The 26,055-nt window shown below is 41.4% G+C and overlaps 1 protein-coding gene across 1 annotated transcript in view; it reads left to right on the top strand.

Annotated features, from left to right (window-relative positions):
• WDR64 (WD repeat domain 64) overlaps positions 1-25,780 on the top strand; it is a 68,023-nt gene extending 42,243 nt beyond the window's left edge. The window contains exons 15-28 of the mRNA XM_045184555.2: positions 2,725-2,901; positions 3,330-3,460; positions 6,205-6,306; positions 7,320-7,389; positions 8,303-8,339; positions 8,891-9,030; positions 10,494-10,599; positions 12,856-12,914; positions 16,238-16,347; positions 20,309-20,497; positions 21,693-21,798; positions 22,845-22,925; positions 23,421-23,534; positions 25,316-25,780. Of these exons, the coding sequence (XP_045040490.2) occupies positions 2,725-2,901; positions 3,330-3,460; positions 6,205-6,306; positions 7,320-7,389; positions 8,303-8,339; positions 8,891-9,030; positions 10,494-10,599; positions 12,856-12,914; positions 16,238-16,347; positions 20,309-20,497; positions 21,693-21,798; positions 22,845-22,925; positions 23,421-23,534; positions 25,316-25,399 (1,506 nt within the window). The 3' untranslated portion in view covers positions 25,400-25,780. The remainder of the gene's footprint in view (positions 1-2,724; positions 2,902-3,329; positions 3,461-6,204; positions 6,307-7,319; positions 7,390-8,302; positions 8,340-8,890; positions 9,031-10,493; positions 10,600-12,855; positions 12,915-16,237; positions 16,348-20,308; positions 20,498-21,692; positions 21,799-22,844; positions 22,926-23,420; positions 23,535-25,315) is intronic.
• The last annotated feature ends 275 nt before the right edge of the window (positions 25,781-26,055 follow it).

Here is a 26,055-nt window from a genome sequence, read left to right as displayed (position 1 = left end):
AACCAAGTCTGTGCGCATATTGATAACCAGTGCTTTGAACTGTGCATCTGATAGGTTAGCTATCTCTTCGTCGCTTAGTTGTATTTTTTCTGGAGCTTTGAAGTGTTCTGTCATTTGGGCCATTTTTTTGTTTGTTTGTCTTGGTGCGTCTGTTACTTTAAGGGGCGGAGCCTTAGGTGTTCACAAGGGCGGGGTGATGCTAGTGGCTGCGCTGTGATGCTGTACGTGGGGGCGGGGCCGAGTGGGAGCAATGGCACCCGCCTCACTGTCCTCCGGATTTCAATCTTTCACTCAGCTACCCACAATCAAGCTGGGCCACTCTGGTGCTGGTTCCCGAGTAAGTGGGCCTGTGCACACTCTAGGCCCCTGTGGGTCTCTCCAACAACCTCTCCTGTGAGGCTGGGAGTCTCTCCTGCTGCTGCCCCAACCCCCAGGGGCGCTTTCAATCAGAGGTTTGAGGCTTTATTTCCCCGAGCTGGAGCCCTGGGCTGCGCGGTCTGCTTTGCTGCCCGCTGTTCTTCAGGTTTATCTGTGGGCAAATGTGGTGCCATAGGGTGGTACCCGCCACTCTGCCTGCCCCACTCTCCGCCACTCTGAGTCCGGCCCTCTGGGTTTATCTGTGCAAATGTGGGGCCGCAGGGTCTGCTAGTGCTCGGACTGCCTGCGCCATTTGTCCCACACTCCGCCAGTCTCAGTCCCGCCACAGCCACGCGAGTCCTCTCCACCCCGGTGCCCGTCTCCGCCCCTCCTACCGGTCTGGATGAATGGTTATTTTCTATTTTCTTGGTGTTGGTCCCCCTTGCTGTTCGATTCTCTGTCAGTTCTGGTTGTGTGAGGAGGCGCAGTGTGTCTACCTACGCCGCCATCTTGGTTCCTCCCACGTGCTTCTTTTTAACGTCTACAACCCAGTCCGTAATGGCTCGACGTGTAACGTCTCTTCTGTGCTTAACATTCTTGACTTTATTTTCTCAAGCCTCAGAAAAGAGTGTGTGCAACTGCCTGGTCTTTTCACAAGTAGCTGAAGTCCGCATTCTATAAACAAGGAAAATAAGGCCCCAAAACATGTGGTTTTCCTCAGTCTCTCACTAGATCTGAGGCTAGAAATGGGTTGTCTTCACAGGTAGATGAATATTCTCTCCAGTTCACCACAGCTGCAATCAGCCTTAAAATCTGGCTTTTATCCCCATATAAAAACTCGCAATTCAAAAATCAACAGCATGTCATCGATAAGAACCAACTAGAGAGTAGAGTAAATGATTATATTAATAATAGCAAAGGAAAATACGAGGCACCTAAAATAAATTCAACAAAAATATGCAAGAGTTTTGTGGGAAAAAAGAAGTAAAGGACATTAAAAAAAACAAGAAGATGAAAATAAGGGAGAGCTATGGCATTTTCATACACGGGATATCACAAAATATCTTTGCTACATTCACATTAGAAATAATCACTTTTCTTTAAAGAAAATGAAAAAACAAGTCACATGGTGTGAAAAGACTACTCACTGTACCCCCAGGTAACTGAGAAAAGATTAGAAACAAGAGTAGCTTAAGAAAGCCCACAAATCCAGAATAAAAACAAATAACCCAAGATTAAAAGGGACAAGGGACAGGCAAGAAAACCTAAATGTCTCACAAACACACACACACACAAGTGCAACTCACTAATTCAGAAAATGTGATTAATAAAATTAATGTTAAAATCAATTTTGAAATGTCCCATTTCAAACCCATCAGATAGGCCAAAAAATTAAATTACGTAAAACCAAGTGTGGGCAAGCATGTGAAGAAAGAAGAACTCCTATGCACTCCTGGTGGGAGTGGAAGTAGACAACACTCCCTTGAAGAGTCACTTGGTCATATCTAGTGAAGTTGATGATGCACATACCTTCCTTACAGCCTGATAATTCTGCTCAAGGCATCACTCTAAAAGAAGCTACAGCAATTGTCCATAAAAGCAACAGCAAAAGCCCTGGCTGGGGTAGCTCAGCTGGTTGGAGCATCATCCCCTAAACCAAAAGATTGAGGGTTTGATTCCCGGCCAGGGCTCATACCCAGGTTGCGGGTTGGGTCCCCAGTTGGAGCACATATGAGAGGCAACTGATCAATGTTTCTCTTTCCTATCAATGTTTCTCTCCCTCCCTCCCTCCCTCCCTTCTCCTCTCTCTAAGATCAATGAGCATGTCCTGGGGTGACAATAAAAACATTTTTAAAAAATTTAAAAAGCAGCAAAAAATTGAAAACAACCTGAACATCCATCACTAAGAGAAAAAATAAATTGTAGTGTATTTATGCTTTGTAAAGCAGTTAAAAATAAATGAACTAGGGCTCCATGTAATAACTTGTATAAATCTCAAAAATATAGTTTAAGAAGCAAGCAAGTTGAAGAAGAATCTGTACAATTTGATAACATTTATAAAAAAAGTTAAAAGCCTGACAGCAGTGTGTGTGTGTATATATATTATATATGTTTATGTAGAATATATGTATTAGTTCATATAAGAATATTAAAACTTTCATAACTAACACCATATTCAGATTACTAGTTACCTCCTGAGAGGGAAGAAGAGGAATTATGATAGGAAGGATAGATAGAACCTAAAACTGGATAAAAGTGGGTGGAAGATACATTGTGGTATGTTCTATTTTCCTCTACATCCTTACAACAGCTCAAAATAAAATAGTTATTTGAGTTTGTCAGGTACTCACTGGATTTCTGTTACAGGGCAAAGAGAGTGATATTTGTCTCACGGTGGTATGGGAGCTGCCTGACGCCGCACCTGTCCTACAAGACGTCAATCGCATTATTCATCTGAAGTCATCTGCTAAAGAGAGGAGCATGGCCATCCCTTTCCCGGATGTGACATTGATAGTTGAGGAAACCTCTTCTCCACGTGCTAATGTAAGTTCCGTGTCTTGATTTTCTTCCTTTTTAGTGTGGAATATTCCGAACACACACAAAAATACAGAAAAGATCATAATGAACTTCGCTGGACTATTCCTTAGCTTTGACTACACAATACGTAAGTTGTGAGGATGTCACGCACAGCACAGGGAATAGAGTCAAGAACCTCACAATAACTTTGCACGGCAGGTGGTGTTCAGACTTGTGGGGATCACCTGGTAAGCACATACATTTCGAGTCGCTATGTCGTACTACTGAAATAAATATACTACTGTGTGCCAGCTACACTTCAATACATCTCTTGAAAAGTCACAGTAAGACACTCTGAGTTAAGTCTCGAATAACGAAGTGCATGCACAGCATTTGTACTGCGGTCAGCCTCTGTGTCCAGGACGGCCCGTGAGTCGGTTTCCTTACTTCTTCAGAATCCTGCAGCTTGTACCCAAGTGAACTGCATCGACTTATTGCAGATAGAAGGATATAATTTGATAGCTGCTGGAACCTTAAACGGAGTGATCATCTTATGGAATTTTGTAACATTCACTGTCAAAGAACTGTAAGTTGCATCTTTTCCTGAAATAGTGTAAGTTGTGCTACAGAAGAGACAAAGTAACACTCAATACTAAAACAAACACACAAGCAAAAGCCATCAGCAAGAATGGCAAATACTCTCAAGGCAGGTTTCCCGGAGTTATGAGCATGAGGAGACTATGTTCCAAGTGTCTAAATCCCAGAATCATGTAAATAAGGGGAGCCTCAGGTACTTGTCTTCTCAAGCGCTCGAACTTTCACTCCTCTTACTTTAATGTCTGCTTTCGTGTGTGGTCTTCTCCAAATGCATAACCGCAGCAAACACTTCAAATGCATACTTCTTGGAAACTCTGATCTCCTCAGAGCTTCAAACATACATACCTGGCAATTACCGGGACCCTTCACGCCCGGCCTGTCCCGAGCATCGCCCCAGTCTGCTCCTCCCCCAAACAACTCCTCTTCCTGCATATTCCCAGTGGCACCACCGTCTGCAAAGTCACCAAAGTCAAATGGTGAGAGGGATTCTAGATGGAATTTCCTTCTCATCCATCACCCCAACACATCTACTTCCTTACAGGCCTGTGCTAACAAGGGCGTGGCTTAGGCAATTCTAAATCCCAACTGATTAGATTTTCTTTGTACTGTAGCCAGAAACTTTATCATCTTCTCCCTGCCATCCACTTCTAAATGTTCTGCCATTGGTTGTAAAGGAAATAATGTAACATTGTATTATTTTCTGTGGCTGGATTGCAAATAATAAGCAATCCACAGTTGTGCAATTGGGCCAGAAAACAAGGGCCATGTGTGAACACCCTATGTCAAAGGAGTTTGTAATACTGTACTTCAAGGTACAAGGTGGTCAAGAACCTTGATGAATGAATAATAATAAAACCAAGTATATCTAAGCAACTGGAGGAAGGGAAGAGGTGTAAAGGAGGGGGAAGATAGTGGGAGAGGACAAGGGAAAAGAAGAAAATGCGAAGGAAATCTCTGACTCTCTTTTTACAGTGTGTTACACATGACTGGTCTACCTGGACTCCGTGCCCCTTTCCAATCGAAGTCTGAGTCTTTACTCTTTACCAGCTTCTAACAGGACATGCGTCTTCCTTGTTTAGACCCTGGATTTATTCTCCTTGGAAACTTAGAGTTGAAGTAGCTGCTTCTGCAGACCCTTTGTTTGTACCACAGCCCATGTTCTCTTGGCCCCTGCCCCTGGGATTCTGCTCATCCTTCTGTTCCTTTTTCCACCCTTGCCCTTAAGGTTTTCTCACAGACTACATGCTTGTCACTTGAATACGCGCTGCACAGTGTCTCCCCCTTTTTTATTAATGCAGTTCGCACACTGTAAGTGTCGGCTGTGTATGACTCACCACCAAGGGAGATCAGATGGATGGACAAGGCAGAGGCTGTGGTTCTGATGCTACAGCCTGAAGAGGGGGAGCTACCCTGAGGGCGTGTCCAACTGAAAGGCGGAGATCCCCCTCAATGGAGCACTGGGCATTTTGCCAAGGGATGCGTGCAAATTCAACATCTAGTCAGAGAAAATAGCTGGCTATAGAGGGTCATACAGTGTGTCCCCTTCTGAGAAAAAGATGATTGTGTAAAACCAATTGATTTAGAATCATTGGAGTATTTTGCAAAACACGTAATTTAGCACAGAAATGACTAATGTAATCTAGACCCAGCTTCAAAGGCTTGGACATGAAAGAGGATGTTGGTATTCACGGTGGAGACCATCTGCCTCGAACTTTGCCTAAGATCCCTTCGTCAGGCAGGAGAAATAGCTCTCCCTGTTCAAAGCTCTTCTGGGACAAAACTGGACATTGTTCTTGCTAATTAATAGTCCATTTCACCATTCAGCTAAACTGTGGAGCAGAAATATGTACAAAGCTTGAGCTCAACAAGTCCTCAAGCCCACGATCTCCTCAGAAGGGAGGGAGAAAGAAAGGAAGAGAAACATCAACGTGTGGCACCCCCTGCTGGGGACCTGGCCTGCAATCCACGCATGTGCCCTGACTGGGAATCGAACCCATGAGTCTTTGGTTCACAGGCCAGTGCTCAGTCCACTGATCCACACCAGCCAGGGCCCATAGGCTCCTCATCAGAGCTTGGTTCTCCCCCAAGAGGTTCCTTCATCACTCATCAGGTGTAATTAGCAGAGGCAATTTCCACTAAAAGAAGAGGAACACTTTGCTGCAAGTTCTGTTTGCTGTAAGGAATATTAAAGTGTGGCTTTAAGAGCTGAGCACGAAGCACCAGTGCAGGCGATTAGGGATTATCGCTCTGCTCCCAGGAAACTGCCTGGGAAGGTGTTTGGTGCTTTGGAATCTGGGCCCGTGGGAGACTCAAGTAACAAGGATAGTACAATCACTGAACTACCTGCTTGTCTTCTCCCCTCAATTCTAAGGTTCTTGATGGCAGTAACCATCCTTGATCCAAATTTGTCACTCTACTTACTCAAAGAGTACAATTCTATTCTTCAAACTGTATGAAACTTCTGGGAGTTTATATGAGTCCACTCTCTTACCTGTACAACTAGGAAGACTAGACTAGATAGTTGAGTTAAAAGACACTTAAGCACTAAATGATCATATTGTTACACAGAGCCTTATTAAGAAAGATGTTCACACTCTACACCTCTGGGGTTTCCCTGCGTGTTCAGTGACATCGGCATCTGAGGATTTCTTAGCTCTGGTGGGCTATGCAATATTAGCAATGCACGCTACCTGATTTGTAAGTACCTGTCATGTACACGTATGCTTTGTCCAGCTACAGACCTGAAGATTGCCTCACAGTAAACCCTGACTTGGATCCCAGACGCTTTAGAATTAATGACATACTGTTCCTCTTCCGGACCCCTGAATGTGCAAGGTAACTTTGTGCTGACCGATCAAGGAGTACAATTAAGGGGAGATAAATCGAGTAGACTACTTCATCTCAGCCTTCTTTGCTGACATTGCCTCTTGGAGTGGGTGGTCCCCAGGGGTCTAGCTTGCTGTGTGGAGATGCAATTTCCCGCACTCTGTCTGTCCCACAGCCCCCTCCCCAGCAGGAGCAAAGAGGGGAACGCTCCCTTGACCTTGACATACTTGTAGCCAACATTGAACGCTGGGAGCCCAGATGTGAGGCAGATGCAGCTTGCGAGGCCAAGAGGAGAAATCAAACGGCGGCAGGTCTCACTGGATGTCCACTAAAACTGAGCAATCTTCACCCATGTCTGAGAGAGCAGGCCATTATTTATATATCGAAGAAAAAGTGTTTTTTCTCTTCATATTTGCTTGAGAGCTCTGATTTTCAGTCAATAAGCCATGATGAACACGTCTGTGTGCTAGTTTTGGGTCACCCAGTTGTGAGCCAGAATATGACACCTTTTCTACCCCTTGGCTGGAAATTTCCTTATTCTGAGAATATTTTGGGGACTTGTTCTGGATCTGCTTGCACCAGAACCCCAGTGCACATCTTAGCCCATCCCAGCAGAGCATGGCAGGGTTGGGGCGAGGCCAGAACTGGACACTGCAGGGCAGAAGTTGCCGGGGTTCTCAGAACCCCCACCAACACCACCAGTGCTCTCCCTCCACAGTGGTGTCAGAGCCTCCGGGACCACATCTAGACTCAGCCACAGGACAGGGCTGACTTTTTGTTCCCAGACCAGGCAGCAGCGAACCTTAGCTCCTGAGGCTCCCCAACAGTCTCCACTAACACCAAACAGATGAACACCCGTTACACAAGACACAGGGTGTGCTCTGTTTGTTTGTGAGTGAGTGGTTCAGTGTCTACAGGGATGGAAGAAGGGACCGATTGCTATTACTGTGGAGCAGAGCATCCTTTGAGTGTGACAGACTGTCTTAGCCTCTCCTCATTGGGTTTCCTCCCTCTCCTTGCAGGCGACTGAGTCAGGATTCCCTATGCTCTTCGTCCCAGCGTGGTTCCAGTAAGGGACCCCAGAGCAGCAAGGTAAGCAGGGGACAGGGAGAGGACGTCTTCCTGTTACACGCCATGTTGTTGGTCCAAAACGACGATCTGTTGCATTTGAGCCCATCCTTTGAGGGAAGATCAAGGTGAAGAGTCCTCTGTGTATACATACGTGTTTATGTAATACTTCTGTTTTGGTTTCCTTAGAAAGCAAAGCCTAAACTGTTTTCACCTTTTTTTTTTTTCCTGCTTTTGAAGGCTTTCCTTTCTGCAAAGAATCAATACCTAATCATGAATAAAATAAATTACATAGTCTACTTTTACATTTGTAAAATAGCTTTAGACTAACTCTTTTGCTGAAAAGAATTACATTCTACGGGGGGGAAGAGACTATACAATGTAATGAGGAGTTTTCAAATTGGGTTTTCAATTCCAACTTTATGTATTTTTACACATTACACTTCTAGTTAGGATTTTGTTTGAAGGGAAGTTTTCACGGCAAACATTGTTTTAAAACCACTAGCATGGTGGAAAGAACAAACTTATAAGGATGTAAGAGTCGGGCTTGAGCTTGAATCCAAATGTTTCATTTATCTGATTAGCTTTGTAGAAAGCACTTAATCTCTGCGTTTCCATTTCTTCATCAGTAAGAAGTACATAACAAGCCTGATTTGCATGGTTGTTAGTAGAACTCGAAATAATGTACCCCAAGAACGTGGCAGGCATTAGGCATTAAATTACTCTTACTGTGCTATATCTGAGCCACCAGGAAAATGTAGTCTTACAGATACCCAATTTATGCACGTGGAAATCTCCGCAATACAGGTTTCAAAGAGTTACTTCAAAAATAACTTTAATGCTTAGAAATGTGTGCACTACCTGAAGAATCTGCTGATCCAGGATTTCACTTGCTTACAATGTTACAGAAATCTCTCCTTTCTCTCCCACGATGCAGGGAAGCAAACAGAGTATACACGACAGTGAGTCCAAAGGTCGGTATAAAATCTCCCGTCTTTCTTATCACAAAACGCTGCCTCGGCGATAGGGAGTTTGGGTGAGAGAATACACTTAATGAATATATATATGCTTCCCGTGACTAAACATCAAGGAGCTCTAAGATTCAGCTCCGACGAGGAAGCATTTTCATTATGACGATACCTTTTTAAATACTAATTCTAGATTTTAGAAATCCAAAATATTACGGAGCCTCTAAATCACCTGCCATTTTCCTAAATCTTATCCTAGATACGTAAGACTTACCTTGGGTGGCTACACAGTTTCAGCTGTTATGTACAATACAGAGGCTTTGCAACAGGACCAAAAATAAGCTCGTTAGGTTTTTCTGGTGGGACAGAATTCCACTTGTTAATGCTTGTGCTGTTCTCTGCCCTGACTGAAATTCTCTGGGGTTAAAAAAAGAAAAAATTCTAGGGGAAGAACGTGTCTTTTTGGGTATTTCCTACCTGCCTCCTCTTTCGCAGTCTATAGAATTTGAAATTGCGAGTACTACAAACACTGTGGTAGCTCAGTAATTTTCCAACAGGTGAGCAAACGGATGTCACTGTGGGAGAGCAAAAGGCAGCAGACAGAAGACACCCCGGAGGCACCGGTGTCACAGAGACTAAGCCGCCGCTCCTGGTCACCGCTCACCAGGATGGGCACCTGCGCTTGTGGACGATGGAGGTGAGGAGGCCCATGGTTTACCTGGAACAGCAGAGGGTGGGGAAGATGAGGAGGATCATTAAGTGAACCTTAGCCTTCTCTGGTTCCATACAGCATCCACTTTTAGGAGTTTTTAACCTTCCAGCCAAACTGCTGGTTTTGCAGCCTGCTCACTGAAAATGCCACTCGAACTTTAAAATAGGCCAGTTTTGGAACTCAAGGGATCAAATTGTCAACACTGCAACGTTAACTATGTCACACCTTTCTTTTCTTTAGATTGAGCTAGGAGTACGTGCTGCTAAATATTTTATTGGGTGTTTAATTTCAGTGCTGTATTGCTGTAAAAGAAGAATACTGAAATGTTGAGTGTCCACAAATTTACAAACTATTAGTTATCCAATAGCTTGCAAACTATTAGCAGTTATTACATTGTATCTGGTGTCCTTAGACATTTTCCAGTGGAAAACGTAACTTCCATGTCCTAGAAGCTTTTGTTACAAATGGCCGGGGGTAGAAGGTAGGCGGAGTTTGAGCTGGCTGACAGGAGCTGATGGAAGGGAGGACACTGGGCAGGTGGGTCATGATGTCAGGGACGCCAGAGAGGCAAGAGTGAGGGTACCATTCGTAATTCACTTTCTAGAGGGAAGCCCTGAAAAACAGCTACCATTCTGCATGGCATATAGCAGAATCCAACCGCACTGGGCAGTCTTGCCCGGCTGGATAAAACTTCCAAGGCCATGGATCCCAGCCTCTTAGGGGAAACTGTTGGTGTGAAAATACAAAATAGTGTAACAATAACTTTGTCTGAGATCATCTTAGTATTGGAGCCATGCCTTCTTTTCCACTGAGCTGCATGAGCCAGGACTGCAATGCCTTCTTTTCCAATAGAGAAATAAGTGAGTGAGAGAATTAGGAGGAAAAATGATTCTATCCGAGCAAATCTCAGGAAATGAGTGGCAGATTCAAATTCTGTCTTCTCAAGTTTGGATGTTTATTCCCTAAGCGAGGCAATGAATGTGGAAGTTCTTTCCAACGTTGACATGCTAAGTGCTGAAAACCGATCTGCTGAATTTGAATCTCTTACAGTCTCTCATCTTGCACCAACGTTCAAAAATAGCTACTTCTAAAATAGCAAATACAATATCCTGTTTAACACAAGTGAGATACACTTAACCCTGAAAAGGATGTTTCAGAGAATGCATAACTGGTCAGAGGAATTGCATGAGAGGGTCCTGAGGAGCACAAGAAACCACCGCCAAATGTAGCCATGACCTGCAATAGAGTGTAAATGCTTATCATTAACAGGTGTCTACACCTTTGTGAATATTTAATTTCAAGAAAGTAAGTTCCTATGAATAGTTTCAAATTACTTTATTACAAATCGAATCATGTTTCAGTAGCCGAGATAATTCGGTAGACAGAGGAACTCAACTGCAGTGGCTTGTATGAACATTTTGTAGAATTTATTATTCTACTCTATGCAGGGAAGGCTGCTGAAGGACGTGCTCCCTTTGACCAGACATTCTGCCATTTCTCTGACGTCACTGTGTACCGATTCCTGTACCAGGGTTCTCCTGACGAGCAACGTCGGTAAGTCATTACCCTCACGCAGTCAGCCACAGGTGTCTTAACCTACCAGGTATAACAAGGAATATAGGAAGGTGGGTGACATATGTTGATCCAAAAGGAGAAGAGGGTTGTTCAAACATGAGGGAGTGTTGAGAGGGCTGTGGGTAGCTTGCTGAATAAATAGAACAATGAATGATGTGAAAAGAACCTCTTTTCCTTTTTTTATTTTCTGTCTTCTAGATTCAACTTGGTAATATTTACTATGGTTCCTAATATTTAACTCTGTACATTTATTTTGTTTTATGCTGATGCATATCTTTTCACAGGCTTGCTTCTTAATTCCCAAAATCTTAGTTACTATTCATTGCTTTTTTTTTCCCCCAGCCCACCGTCTGCTCCCACGAAAAGAACCTATTTTCTTCCTAGCTCTTTCCTTACAGCAAGGCATTCTCTTTCTTCCCTCCTTAAATTGGATATAGGACTACGCTTACATATTGAGAGGAATGTAAAGTTTTTCTTTTTAATCTTGAAAGGGTTGTGTTGTGTTCATCTTCATTGTTAAATGGAGTAGTGGCATGAACAGAGAGGAAAGGAATTATTGTTTTCAAAGGGGGACTTTATTTTATACTTATTGTTATAACTAATATAGTCGGTCTTAATTCTTTCATGTATACTATTCTTTTTTTTTTTTGATGCTTCCTTTCTTCTGTTATTTGAATTAATTGTAAATTTCCCTCATTTCTTCTCTCCGATGCGTTTATAGATTATGTGTCAGTGAATGTACATGAATCCATAAATACAGTTTTTAATTTTACTCGTGCCTGCCTTTCAATTTTTCCTAAAAAAATTAACCGATTTTTTGGAATTTAGACGGAAATAGCATCTGCGCAGTTAAACAGAAAGCTTAGTCCACTTTGCCTTCTGCACGCCCCCCACTCATCTGCTGACATAATCGTGAGGCTTGCCTTCAGATAGTGCTATTGCATTAATATTTAAATTTTATATCTTCTCTTTTAGGAACTTTTTTATTTCAAAAGTTTTTTATGAAAGTCACAACAAACCATTTTGTAGCAACAATTATTTAAGTCTTCTGGAAATTACAGAAAATAATTGTTTGTATTTGCATTCAATAGTTAGATTTAGAGCATTTATTTAAGTTTATCTTTATTTTATCTGGTTTTATTGCCCACTGCCAATCCTTTTCTACTCTGATATTCTTATTCTTGACATCTTACATTTATTCATCTGTCAGTCTCCGTAGTTTATATACCACCATTTCTGGCTGTAGCAGAATAGCAGAGAAATGTGAGATCAGGAAAATGTTGTTCCTTTGTTAAAACAGCTTCCACATTTTTATACCAACGTTACCTGCTATGTCATAAGCCTTTTCAAAAAAAATACGAGATTGATCTTTTCAAAGAACCAACTTTTGGTTCATTGATTTTTATCTATCGATTTCCTACTTTTTGTTTCATTGATTTCTACTCTGATTTTTATTATTTCTTTTCTTTTGCTTACTTTAAATTTAATTTGCTCTTCTTTGTCTAGTTTTCCAAAGCACAAGCTTAGATGATTAGTTTAAGATCTTTCTTCTTTAATATACATCCAATGCTATAAATTTTTCTACAACTAATTCTCTTGATTTTTATTTAATAAAGTCTTTGTTTCTCCTTCACTTTTGAAGGATAATTTCTAAAGATTCAGAATTCTAGGTTGGTGGAGTTATTTTTTGCTCAACACTTTAAATATTTCACTCCATTTTCTTCTTGCATGCACAGTTTCTTAGAATATGTCAGACATAATTTTTATCTTTGCTTCTCTTTAAATAACATGATTTCCCCCACCCCTGGCTTCTTTCTTCAAGACTTTATCTCTGACTTTGCAGTTTGAATATGATATGCCTAGGGGTAGTCATTGTTGCTTTTTAAAATCTAGTTGTTGTAACTATCATTTGGTTTGTTGGATGATTATCTCTACAACAGTCTGGGCTCCATTTGGTCACGGTGTGTTCATTTCCATTTCCTCTACCCTGATGTCTTGAGGATCTTTGCTTTGAGTGTATAACGCAACCTCCTTATGCCTTACTTAGCCAGAAACAAAAAAGAATCACTACATACAAAAGTAGACAGGAAATTTCTTCTTTCATTTCTGGTTTCTCAGATTCTATTTTGTTTACCCTTATAAATGCCAGCATCACAATATCTTGGCAGTCTGGGTAGTATTCACTTAGAAAACAGAATACCCAATTAAATGTTACAATGTTTAAATTTTATACAGAAGGACACGTTATCCTTTGCAGTATTGGTTCCTTCCTGGACCCACCTCATGAGGAAAAGGTAAGAACCTTCGTTGTGGTTTAATTAGTGAATCTGCACATATTTATGGAGCATTTCTCTGGGCTAGACATCACAACAAAAGATGGAAATACAGGACAAGACCCTCTAGTCTCGAGTCACATGTGCTGTTACTGAAGTCATATACACCATCACTGAAGCGGTATGACAGGCGACTGGTCTCCTGGTGAAAAGAGGGATGAGTGAGCAAGCGAGCCAGCCGCTGGTCAGTGCATCTACTCCACATGTTGACATATTTGTGAGAATCTATGAGGAAACCTGAGCTTTAAAGAATCTGTACATCATCTAGTCCTCCACAGTCGGTTTTTATATCTACTTTATCTTCATAGAAGGAAACTGGACAACCTTTTCTTGCAAGCCTCACCTTGTGTTCAACTATTGTTATTTTCAAGAAACTCTTCTCACATCTAGTCTAAATTCTTCTTATAATTCAAACATACATATTCTATTTTTAGTGTTAATATGATGTAAATGTCAACATCTTGTTTTATAACCACATAAATATGCACTTCAGGTGTGTATGTGGATGTGCAAATATATACATATATTATAAAGACTCACTCAACTCTAATTAAAGAGTACAGCGAGGAAGCACTGTTTTTGTATAGGTTTATTTTCCTTTAAGCTAATTTTTCAAATCCAAAAGCTAAACGTTAGCTTAAATAATAATGTTTTATTTTTAAATCGTAGGTATTAACATATGGCAACATAGATTAGGATTGGATTCCTTGCAGAGCATTTTAGAATGGTTATTGTTTCAAATACTATTTTATTTTATCTGTGGAGGGCTTAGGTGTTGTTTCCAAGACCCCGTGGTAGTCTTTATGCAGTTCAGGTATTTAGCTTTCGTGGGATTGTCTTTACTTTGCAGAGGAGAAATCAGAGAGTGGCCTTCCTAGGATGACATGGGCAGTTAAGGATGAATCAGGGTCAGAGCCAGGGTTCTTGTCCTCTAATGCAAGGCTCTTTCCATGTATGCTCATAGCTCATACTGGTATCCAGTGGAAAACAATAAGCTTCAACTTAAGAAGCAACAGTGTTTTGTTTATCAACAGCTACAGATGTCCTGTAATCAAGGCTTGCTATGAGCGGAACAAACAATCATAGGCCTGAACCATGCATAGGCGGAAGATTATTCATTGTTTTCTCCTGCTTGTGATGATTATCAATATTCGGTTATTAATTTTAACAGGAAAATATGATTTTTGCTAATGGACTTTCTACAAACTGACCAAGACCCTTCAAAATTCAGACAAAATATTTAAAACAAAGTTATATGCTCATATTGAATTAGAAGAATAGCACAATTGATTTTAAAGCATTTCCGCCAATTTAAAAGGAGAGAATCCATTTTAATAACTTATTATTTTTCCCCATTCAACCTCATTTCAATCTTCTCTGGATGTGAACAATGTGATTTTCCAGTTTTTACCTGGCTGCTTGTTTATGAATATACAACAGGATCTGGTTATAAGATGCCTCATTGTTACAAAGACCAATCCATGCCATACACTAAACCACACTCAGTTCTAAGTTACAACTATAAGGGCAACTTAATACATAAACCTGCACATCAGAGGTTAATCTGTTCTCCTGAACCAGCACTGTTACAAAGATGCTCCGTGGGGCACAGATATTCTAAGAGCAAGAAGGGTCAAAGTTTGTCCACAGAAAGAAAGCCACACCTATGTTGTATAAACACGCGTGCAAATAAGGCTTAGGGCAGTGTCTCTGCAATTACAAGTTACACTCCACTGGGGGGGGGTTATAAAATCAATTTGATGAGTGGCAAGCAGTAGTGTTTCATAAAAACAGAAAAGAATAAAGTGGAATTAAATGCAATAGAATAGGGTAGACAATAGCAGTGTGAATTACACATAATAAGGTTAAGTACCCTTTTGTGAAAGATTCTGAACCTCACTCATTTCAGATGCACAGACAGGCATACATTCCCTGTGTCATGAAGTAAAGTGTATTTCTTACTATAGATGCGGTTCACATTAGAGAAACAATGGCCTTAAAAAAATTCTCCTTCAAGGCAGGGAAGGGGCCCTTGGATGACCAGATGGTCTTAAACAGCTTGAAGATAATAAGAAGGAGAACATAGACTTCACCTTGGATCTCTAAGGAGAATCACAGGGAATTAAATCAGAAGACCAAGTAATTCCAGAGGAATTGTGCCCAACCCTTCTTAGCATTTAAACAAATAGGAGCCTCATAGGAGACCTCTACGCTGCTAGAATTCTACACAAACACGCCGAAGTAGCGGACCCAGGAAGAAGTAAGGTCTCAGTCTGTGTCCAGCAATGACAGAAGGAACATACTCTCTGAAAATGTGGCTGCAGAGCAAGCTCCTCGGTTGACACTCTAGTTCACACAATTTAGAAATGTCTTTGGTGGCCTGTTTGGGAGATCTCCGCTTGGGAATAAGCCACATTCTGAAGGAATGTACCAATCAAGCATCATAATGTGTTTGAAGGAGAATGTGCTGGGCCCATTTCTTTTGTTAATTCCTTGCTGTATGTAGTTATTATATATAACCCACCCTTCACCACCCCCACCCCCAAAGAAGAACAAAATAGCCAGGGCTATATCTAGATAAAATTTAAAAATAGAAAAACTCCTTCTGCCAATCTCCTCTTTAGTCCCCACCTTTCAACTCTGCTTCCTTCAGCTCCTGATTATGTCCACTCTGGGTCCCCCCCCCCCACAACCTTTATCCTAAGGCTATTCTATTCTTTCATCTAGTCGTCCAGTAATTTTCAACTAAATAAATTGCTAATCCTCAATTAAATAGGTTGCTAAAGGCATAAGATATGTTCTCTTCCAGGGATCTGTGTAGATTATTAACAAATATCTAAAAATGGAATTTTGGGGCCCTGACCGGTGTGGCTTCATTGGTTGGTGCGTCATCTCATAACCTATAGGTTGTGAGTTCGATTCCAGTCAGGGTACATACCTAGGTTTCAGGTTTGATCCCTGGCCCTGGGGCATACAATCACTGGTCTGGGCGTGTACGGGAGGCAACCAATTGATGTTTTTCTCTCTGTCCCTTCCTCTCTCTCTAAGAGCAATGAAAAAATGTCCTCAGGTGATAAAAATAATAATAATAAAATAAAAGTAGAGTTTTGGGTACCTTAAAAGCAAGAGAGAGCTAATTGGTGTGGGAGCATCATCACCTTCCACATGTGCCCACACCATTCACTCATGAGATGGGCTCTTGAATGATTAATAGTTTTGCTTAAGATTGAATTTTGATGGGCACGTACTTATTCCATGATTTATGCTTTGTGTTTGCCATCTAGAAATTCAAGCAGCTGCTTGCCTGGCGTGCGCATTCTTTAGAAATTATCCAGGTCGTCTATGTAGAAGACAGACAAGTGGTGCTTACGGCCTCCATCGATGGCTCCGTAAGGTAGGGACTTCCATGCTGTGCATCCAGGGTTTTGAGTCGGAGGGAAAAGATACTGAGCTACAGTTTAAGTCCATACCCCGAATGCAATCTCGACTGACTGACTGAAATAAAGGGAGCCCAAAACGGCTTTGAGAAGATGGCCACTGACTTGGAATTCTTTTCCATGTCCAAGGAAGTGAGATGCCACGCTCATCTCAGTTAGAAAGTAGACTAAATGCCTTCAGTAAGGGTTTGTGCAGACTTGCTTCAAAGGATTCAGCACGGGGGATAGCTCAGAGAGATAAGCCCCTGGAGAGAAGTATTCAAAGTCATGAGAGGCAAGGACTCCAAGATGACTCTACCCAGCAAAGCTTTCATTTAGAATGGAAGGGCAGATAAAGTGCTTCCCAGATAAAGTCAAGGTGAAGGAGTTCATCATCACCATGCCCTTATTATATGAAATGTTAGAGGGATTTATCTAAGAAAAAGAAGATCAAAAATATGAAGAGTAAAATGACAACAAATGCACAACTATCAACTGAACCTAAAAAAACAAAAACAAACTAAGCAAACAACTAGAACAGGAACAGAATCACAGAAATGGAGATCACATGGAGGGTTATCATCGGGGAGGGAGAGGGGGGCGGAATTGGGGAAAAGGTACAGAGAATAAGCAGCATAAATGGTAGGTACAAAATAGACAGGGGAGGGTAAGAATAGTATGGAAAATGGGGAAGCCAAAGAACTTGTATGTACAGCCCATGGACATGAACTAAGGTGGGGGGAATGTGGGTAGGAGGGGATGTACACAGCAGAGGGGAATAAAGTGGGGGAAATGGGACAACTGTAATAGCATAATCAATAAAATATATTTAAAAAATAAAAAGTTAAAAAAACAAACATGCAATATAATATTATTAACTGTAGTCACCACGATGCACAAAGCCTACTTGTTTTTAATCGCCTAGATAATGCTGAATATACGTACCCAAAATGCTAAACATACAAATATATACATACAAATAGAAAACAAATGTCATGACATTTCTTGAGACAAATTGCTACATACTCAAATGTCTTAAAATTATGGGAATGAATTATCCTCTTATGGAAATATAATTAGGTAATATCAATAGAGGTAGAGAGGCTTCAAAGTAGACTAGAGAGTTTAAAATACATTAAAGAATTTACAACTATTACCACGATTTCCCTTGACTTCAAGTCAAGGGAAAATAAACAACTAGGACTACACCAATCTACACAGTACGATATACAGATGATGTATTATAGAATTGTACACTTAAAACCTATATAATTTTATTAACCGATGTCACCCCAATGTATTCAATAAAAATAAAATGAAAAATAAATAAAAAGCTTCTATGCAACAAAGAAAACTGTCAACAAAACCAAAAGGTAAGTAACTGAATGGGTCACATATTGAACTATAATGTTGTACACCTGAATTTTATATAATGTTGTTTAAAATAAAGAATTTAACAGCAAATGTGTGGGGAACGGGTAGCAGTGCAGCGAAGTCGGGAGTGCAGAGACCAGTGAGCGGTCTGTGGTGAGGAGCTGGGCTTGGGCTAGGGGAGAGCCAACAGCACCGGGGGTAAATGTTTTGGATTGGAGAACTATCTGGAATGTAAAATCCTGATGGGAACTTTAACTGAAAGAGAAGGTAAGCAATAGGTGTCAAGAATGATTCCTGGCATATACATCTAGCCATTCATTGAGAGATGAGTCGCTAGAAGAGGAAAATATTTAGAACGTGAAAGGATGAAGGAGAACTTTTAGAAATGTTGAGTTCAAGGTCAGTCTGTGGAGGTAAGGCCCTATATGGGGGCAAACAGAGCTGCTTCCTCTGTAAGAATGAGGGAAAATTAAGAACATGCCATTACATTACTAGAGATGGTTTTTACAACTCTGTCCCTTGGGTGCCTGCTCCAGCTTATTTTCAGCTGCCTGTGATCAGAAGTATTAACTGGGCCCTGGCTGGTGTGGCTCAGTAGATTGAGCACCGGCCTGTGAACCAAAGGGTCGCCAGTTCAATTCCCAGTCAGGGCACGTGCCTGGGCTGTGGGCCAGGTCCCCAGTAGGGGGTGCATGAGAGGCAACCACACATTGATGTTTCTCTCCCTCTTTCTCCTGCCCTTCCCCTCTGTCTACAAATAAATAAATAAAATCTCAAAAAAGAAGAAGTGTTAATTGAGGATTATAATACACACACACATACACACACATACATCACATGTGAGCACACCTCTGTTGTTACGAGCAGCCCCTGCTCCAACCAGTTATCCTTGACATGGAGAGACTACTTTTAGGATTCCTGCAAGTGAAGATCTTCCGAGATACTCAGTTGTAAAAGCCGAGCTCTATTAGTAGCTACCTCAGAATACACTGCCCTTCAGAACCAAGCCACGCCCTTTTGCTAACAGGAGCTGCCACTTTCTAAAGGAGTAAGCGATTCTAACACTCCAAATTTGTTTGCCAAAAAGATTATAATTTCATAATGGGAAAAGGCATGATGAGGCCTAGCTCTGGGACACAGGGGGAAAGGGGCTGAGGATCCATAGCTGAGGCCCAGGACGCCAGGCTGAGTGGTAGGGTCTGTCCCCTGGGAGAGTCCTACATGGAACAGCAAGTGCCACCAAGCAAGGAGACCAAAAGTTACTTCCGTCCTTGCCTACACGGCATAAATTTAGAGTCGTCCTAAGTCAGTCCCTCAGCCCTCTAAATCCTGTGTTGGGAGGGCTGGCGCATTTCCCCCCAGTAATGGCACTGGAAGGACCGTGACATTTATGCGATGTTGGGGGATGCAAATGTTTAAGGGGTGTACGGCAGTCATGTCACCTTCTCAGAGCGCTGTTGGGTATAAGGAGCCCCGACTGGGTACCTCTCCCCCACCTCTTCTGCAGTGCCTTCTGCTTGAACCCCTGGGCTGTGGCTTGGACTCGGTGGGATCTCCTGCTAGTTCATTTAGCTCATCCTTTTCTTGGGTCATTGCTGAGCGCATATGGCGATTGCTCCCATCATTTGCTGCTCTGAGGTTGAAGTCAACATAAAAGGAAATCTTCCAAGCGTTATTTTACCTTCCTATTAGACATAGGGCGCCTGCTCCTGCTAATGACATTCTGTGTACTTTAAACCAGCGCTTTTCAACCTTTTTCAACTCATGGCACACACAAACTAATTTCTACATTCTGCGGCACACCGAAAAAACATGTTTGCCAACCTGACAAAAAGTAGGTACCATTTTGATTTATTTACACCAGGTGGCCATTGTTGCATTAGCTGTTCTTTTTTTTTGACAGTGCAAGGAAGAAAAGGTCAGTGTCCCTGACTAAATAATCAGATAGTGCATGTTTTAAAAATCCTTGCAGCACGGTGATTAAAAATCGCTGCTTTAAACTGTGTGGACTATTGAAAGGGACCTTATGGAGTGGATTGATGGTGAAATAGTGTGTATGGGTGAAGAACCAGTTCTTTGCCATCCTATTTCACAACTCATTTGTAGAAATTAGCGTGGTGTTTCCACAGTGGTAGGAATTGTGGGTGGAGGTTGCGAGGACTTTGGTAATAGAGCATCAGTGGGCATCTCTTCTGCTGATGCTGATACAGAAAGCAGACAGCTGAGATACGAGATACAGACCAGTCTAAGACCTAATTTAATACACTGTCAGTCATAGTGAGTTCTGATTAGCTTAAACGAGGAGTGTTATCTGGGGGAACATCTGTTCCTTATTTTCCACTAGCAGTGGCTTTAATGAATGGATATCAGTACAGAGTCAAATGGACATTTCCCAAAATTATTGTAGATTAAAATTCTGAGAAAAATGTATGTGTTATGATTAGCTTGATATGGTTAATAGGGAGAGTCCTAGACTCAAGTTGAAAATCCCTGATGGACTAATAAAAAGCTGATTATTAACAGAATTCCAGTGACTTCATTCCCTCTACCTTTGCCTTTCCTCAGGCTCTGGCATGCCCTCAGTGGTCATTACTGTGGGTATTTTGGACAACGAAGGGCCTTTGACCTGTCACAGACAAGCGATTTCATTTTGCCTTGTGATGTTAATGAGTATCCCATAGAAATAAAAGAAGAAAGCAAGTTAACAGACAATAAACAAAAATGTATATATCCTCTGGTATTTGACCAGCAAAGGTAAGACCATTGGGTTTCCTTTAGAGAGCAGACAAGAATTGAACTTGTATGGTATTGTAACACTGTGCTGGACATGGAGAATTCAAAGGTGAAAAACTCAAAACTTTTCAATAATTTTGCAATCCAGTGGAAGGATGCACAAAAATCTGTAATCCAGCATAATAGTACAGCTGAGAACATTAATTCTTAAGATAATCACAGAGGTAACAAGACTTACCCAAACAAAGAAGACCAAAGAGGCAATGGCCCAAGCAAAGGCACAAAACAGTGAGAGTCAGGAGGACATGGTAGAAGATAAAGCAAGAAAAGTCTATAGAGACTAAAGCAAAATGAGCTTTTTTTATGAGTCAACATAAAGATTTTAAACATTACTGAAGTCAGCCCTGACTGGTATGGCTCAGTGGACTGAGTGCCAGCCTGCAAACCATACGGTCACAGGTTCGATTCCCAGTCAGGACACATGCCTGGGTTGTATGCCAGGTCCCCAGTAGGGGGTGCATGCACGAGAGGCAACTGATCAATGTATCTCTCGCACATCAATGTTTCTCTCCCTCTCCTTCTCCCACCCTTTCCCCCTCTCTAAAAATAAATAAATAAAAATGTAAAATAAATAAATATACATTACTGAAATCACTGTGACAGAACGCACATGAGGAAAAGCAGGTCTGAAGACAGCAAGTGTAAATGGTTGTCTAACCACTTGGCTGCGCACCTGAAACCACATACAAAAGAAAATTGAAAAGAAAAAGATGGGGAGGTTGGTTTGGGGCAGGTTCAAATCTGAGATGCTCATGGGGACATTTATTGTTTTTAAATGTTTTTAATGCTTGGTTATGGCTTTTAAATATGCGTAAGTAAGTTTGAACATCAGCAGAAGCTTCCCCGAGTCACAGAAATAGCAAACATTGGTTTTGTATCCTCACCCTTACCCTACAGTATTTTTTTCAATGGCTGTTTATGAATTTAACTACATGGAAAATTCAGGCCTAGTAGAAATCTCTCATTTACCAGGAGGGAAATCTGGGAAACCAAATGGAATAAGACTTAAGTGCAGAGGTAGCATCACTAGGGCCACGGGAGACAAAGAATTTGGGGACCCAGAGAAAAAAAGAATACAACGAGTATTTGTTTAGTAGGCAGAGAATGCAAGGCGTGGGTGCGTACCTCACTGTTTTTCATGTGTCTTCACATGCAGATGGCAAAAAATGAGCTCGATGTCTTTGCTTTTCAAACGGACACCTCCCAAGGCCTTTGAAGTGGAAAGTGATTTTAAGTTTTTCAAGTCTCTTTCTTCCCCCAAGGTAACTTTGAAAAGCACAAACACACAAAAACACTTTACTCTTATTTTCCCGAGTTTAGCTATGAACTATGTATTTGTTTTCTGTGGCTGCTGTTGCAAGTTCCTACGCACTAAGGGGGCTGGACAGCACCAATGAATTATTTCACTCTTCTGTGGGTCAGAAGTCTGACCTGGGTCCCCCTGGACTAAAAGTCCGGCATTGCCGGGGCTGTGTGCCTTTTCTGGAGGCTCTGGGGAGACTCTCACATGTGTTAATGTGAGGCCCCCTTCCCTGACCTTCAAAGCCAAAAACGTAGCATCTCTCTGACCAGCCTTCTGGGGTCCCCTGACTCAGGAAAGGTTCTCTGCTTTTATGGAATCCTGTGATGAGACTGGGTCCTCCCTGGAGAATCCATCTCGAAGTTCTTAACCTTAATCACATGTGCAAAGTCCCCTTTGCCAGATGAAGCAATACATTCCCAAGTTGGGGGTGGGGGAAGAGGGCAGAGACGTCGTTGGTTGCCATTATTCTGCTCACCGAAGATGATAATAATAAATATTTTTTAGAAAAGTCATTTAACAGAAACAAATACATTTGGGGAAATCTCTAGAAAGGTTTTAAAGCTCTTAAGACAAAGAAATGCCCCGAAGATCTCAAGGCTTATGCTCTTCTTACCATGCTTTCATTTTCTCAATTGTTTGGTAAAATAACAAAGGTTTAATGCTAACGTTGAGTTAAAATACCTTCCAACTTAGGAATCTCTGATTTTTACCGGCGATCTTGTTTGCCTGTTGCTTTTCATGATCAATTACGTATTATTATGCTTTATTCAATTTCCTGCTTTCTTTCTGACATATTACCAGTAATAATACAATGATAGTAAACCTCACATGTAAATAGCACCTTACTACACACTTTATCTTATTTGATCCTGACAGATATGAACAGGGCGAAAACTTGCCTAACGTCACGCAAGTACTCGGTGACAGAGTCAAATTTGAACCCAGGGAACTGGCCCCTTACGGAACCTTCCCTTCTCACTAAACATTCACTCCTCTATTTTGCAGAATCGAAAACATGCCTTGGAAGGTTTCATGACTGAAAACAGAGAGGCCGGGATTGTCTTTGGTTCCCTGCCTATATACAGGGTGAGTCGACCATTTCTAGGACTAGCGTGGTTACAGAACAGTAGGGAACACGACATCTCCTTCCTGACCCTGGGCTACGGGCCAGGCGGGAGAACACCGCATAACCAAGCTGACCGATGCTTCCATAGACACGCATGCGCGACTGACCCTAGAGAAGTCTTGGGTCCTGTGTGCCAAGGGCCTGGATCGCTTGCCTCTGACATTCCACATGAACGACACCACGGGAAACTGTTTTGAACTTCACCCTGGCTCTCCCTTGCCTACAGGACAAAATCCGAGTGCTTTTCGCCTGGCCTACAAACCTTTCATGGCCTTGCCTCTGGCTAACTGTGTGATTAATAGTGGGCAACTGTGAAAGGCGGGGGAGGGGGGCTGTATTTTAAAGCAGTTGAAGTGTCTCACTCCATATCCCCCACCCCGGCATTCACATTGCAGAAGCAATCACTTCAGTATGACTTATTTATTTATTTATGACTCTTGATTTATGGCTAACAGGTGCAAAGCCCCACTAGCCTAAGATTCCTTCCACTCATTGGGTCAGAGGTGATAAAGGAGGCGCCAGATGGATTTCCAGGAAAGAAAAAGGGAGGTCACGTTCAACACGAAAGAGTAAGTTAGCAGTCAGAATTCCATGGTACACCCCACTTATGTTTGGGTTGTTATTGCCCGCACCGAAGTGGGTAACACAGGACAACCGCGAGACGGCAACAACAGAAAGCTGCTTTATTTAATTAAGATACAAAACTTGAACAGGGTTTTGTTAGTTTATGCCCTTAATGAGAACATGAATGAATCCTGTGCATCAGCAATTCTACCAATTATTTGAATCAGAACTTTTGGCCATAGATGAGTATTTTTATAAACATAGTATCATTTACTTTTAATTTGTTAAGTAATGGATAAAACACAGTGGTATAAATAATCCAAAACTAACAGGTAAGCAAAACAGTATTTGTTTTGGGTTTTATAATGCATCTATTTTTATGCGCCATATTTGTATTTTCTTACCTCATCTGGTATTAAATATACTTTACATTTTCTAAGTATTGTGCAAAAGAAACAACAGACCCAAAATGGAGTCACTTACGCTAAGCTCCCCCAAGACTCACTGCCTAACCTAACTGCAGTCTCACTCAGTCTTTCCCAGGACTGGAATTTTAAACTAATCAGCTTGGGATTTCCTGATCCACACTAGTGATAAAACTCCTTGCCTTCCCCTAAAGGGAAGTGACTTTGCCTGAAATAATTCACTCTTTTAACCTCCTTGCCCTACCCTCCTTCTGCCTATAAAAACCTCTCTTTTATACAGTTCTCAGAGCACTTTTCTTTTTCCTAGATGGGATGCTGCCTAATTCATGAATCATTTAATAAAGTCAATTACATCCTCTGATTTACTCAGTTGAATATTCTTATTTAAAAGTGCAAACTAAAAGGGGAAAAAAAGCAGTCAAATATATCTTCATTACCAGAGGGAAAGCAAAAATAGAATTAAAAATTATTCATGGTTAGTCTACATAATGAATAATGTTTACTCAGCCAGAAATTGACTCTATGATGATGAATTTTATCAGAGATTATTAAATATGACAAATTGTTTGTCCAGACATTAAGGAATTTTTAACATATCTGTTATTTTAATAGGTGCTTTCTTTTCTCTTAATTGCTCTGGTAGGTCATTAACCCCACAGAAAAAGTCAAAGGGACTAAATGTCTCCATTTACTGACAGAAGGAGGAGCCACAAAAATCATGATTAAAAATTCCCTCTCTGGTTTAATGAAGAAAAGAGTTAAGTGTAGCTGCAGGACTAAAATTCGTTTCCAAAATAAAATCAGGTCCTTTTCAGAAAACTGTGCACTTAGCAAGATGGCAGATAAGCCTGGTGACTGGCACAGGCGGAAACATCACTCCATGTTTATGCGGAGTGTGTGGAGAAACCCAAACAGCTGTGAGTAGGAAAATAGTGGATGACATCAAATCAATAAATACCCATCAAATGCCTAATTTTGTAAAGAGCACTTGCAGGAAGGCTGACATAAAATTGCCTCAGAAAGTTTAGTGTTCAGATTTCAATGTTGTGAAACGAAGATTTATAGAATCCCTGGAAATGTCACTACGTGCTCTGCCCTGTGCCAGGCAGCGAGAAACTAGCCACAGATCCACAGCTCGCAGTGTTGAAATGAGAAAATTCTCTGAGCTGACTTCAAAAACATGTATCATTATCTCTTGGATTCATTATTTTTTATGTATTAAGAGGATAGTTAAGTATCTAAATCTACTTTCTTTCTGGGAGGACTTAATTTTTGTAAAAATTAGCAGTGCCGCTTGACTCTAGAAAATGGCGTTTGTCTTGTGAGGCCAACTAATCGCTGATATGTCCTTTATTTCACAGACACAGAGGAGGAAAAGTCTGAAAAAAAATCTCATCCCACAGATAAATCTGGCTCCCGCCTTCTTCCCAGGCATCCCCAAATAAGAGAGAAAAACCAGACCTAGCTGCTGTGAGCCTGAGCTTCCTGTGAAAGAGCAAGGTCTCAATGATACACCAGTCTTAATTTCAGGATGAAAGCAAGGGTCCACCAGATACTGTCCCCCATCCCGGTAACCTCAGGCCAGCTACTGGATGATGGCCCAGGAAGTTCAGGAGGTCTCAGCTCTGAACATCAAGCAAGCAGCAAGCAGCCCGGTGGCCAGCTTCTTCCACACATTGAAATCTACTTAAGGAACAGGCAATGCTTCTTGTTTACTGTCAGCAACGTAACAAAGGAAACAGAAAATCAGTAGTGTCAGTGGATCTAAAATAATATGGTCATCAACAATTAGCTTTCCCCCTTCCCCATATTCACCCTAATTCATCACTAGAATTATCAAAATGTACGCATTAAGAGGCAAGTTACTTGTATGTCATGCTATGTAGTATACAGAAGAATTATTATTAAAAAGAAAAATGTGCCAGTTAAGCTTCTAGCTATTTATCTTCTTTATTCAGAGAAGTGGCATGTGGAAGGAAATGCTCAGAGTTTCTTAGATAAAGTCAGAAGTTATTTACATGTAGCCTAGAAGTAACTCCATGTAAACAGAACTTAAATGATTATCTGAACTTCCTAGGGTTTTTTGCTTACTAATGCTTTT

The sequence above is a fragment of the Desmodus rotundus genome, chromosome 10 (assembly GCF_022682495.2).
Source record: "Desmodus rotundus isolate HL8 chromosome 10, HLdesRot8A.1, whole genome shotgun sequence".
NCBI classification, from domain to species: Eukaryota; Metazoa; Chordata; class Mammalia; order Chiroptera; family Phyllostomidae; genus Desmodus; species Desmodus rotundus.
Note: the sequence above shows the minus strand (reverse complement) of the source record. Positions and strands in the feature narration are given on the sequence as shown.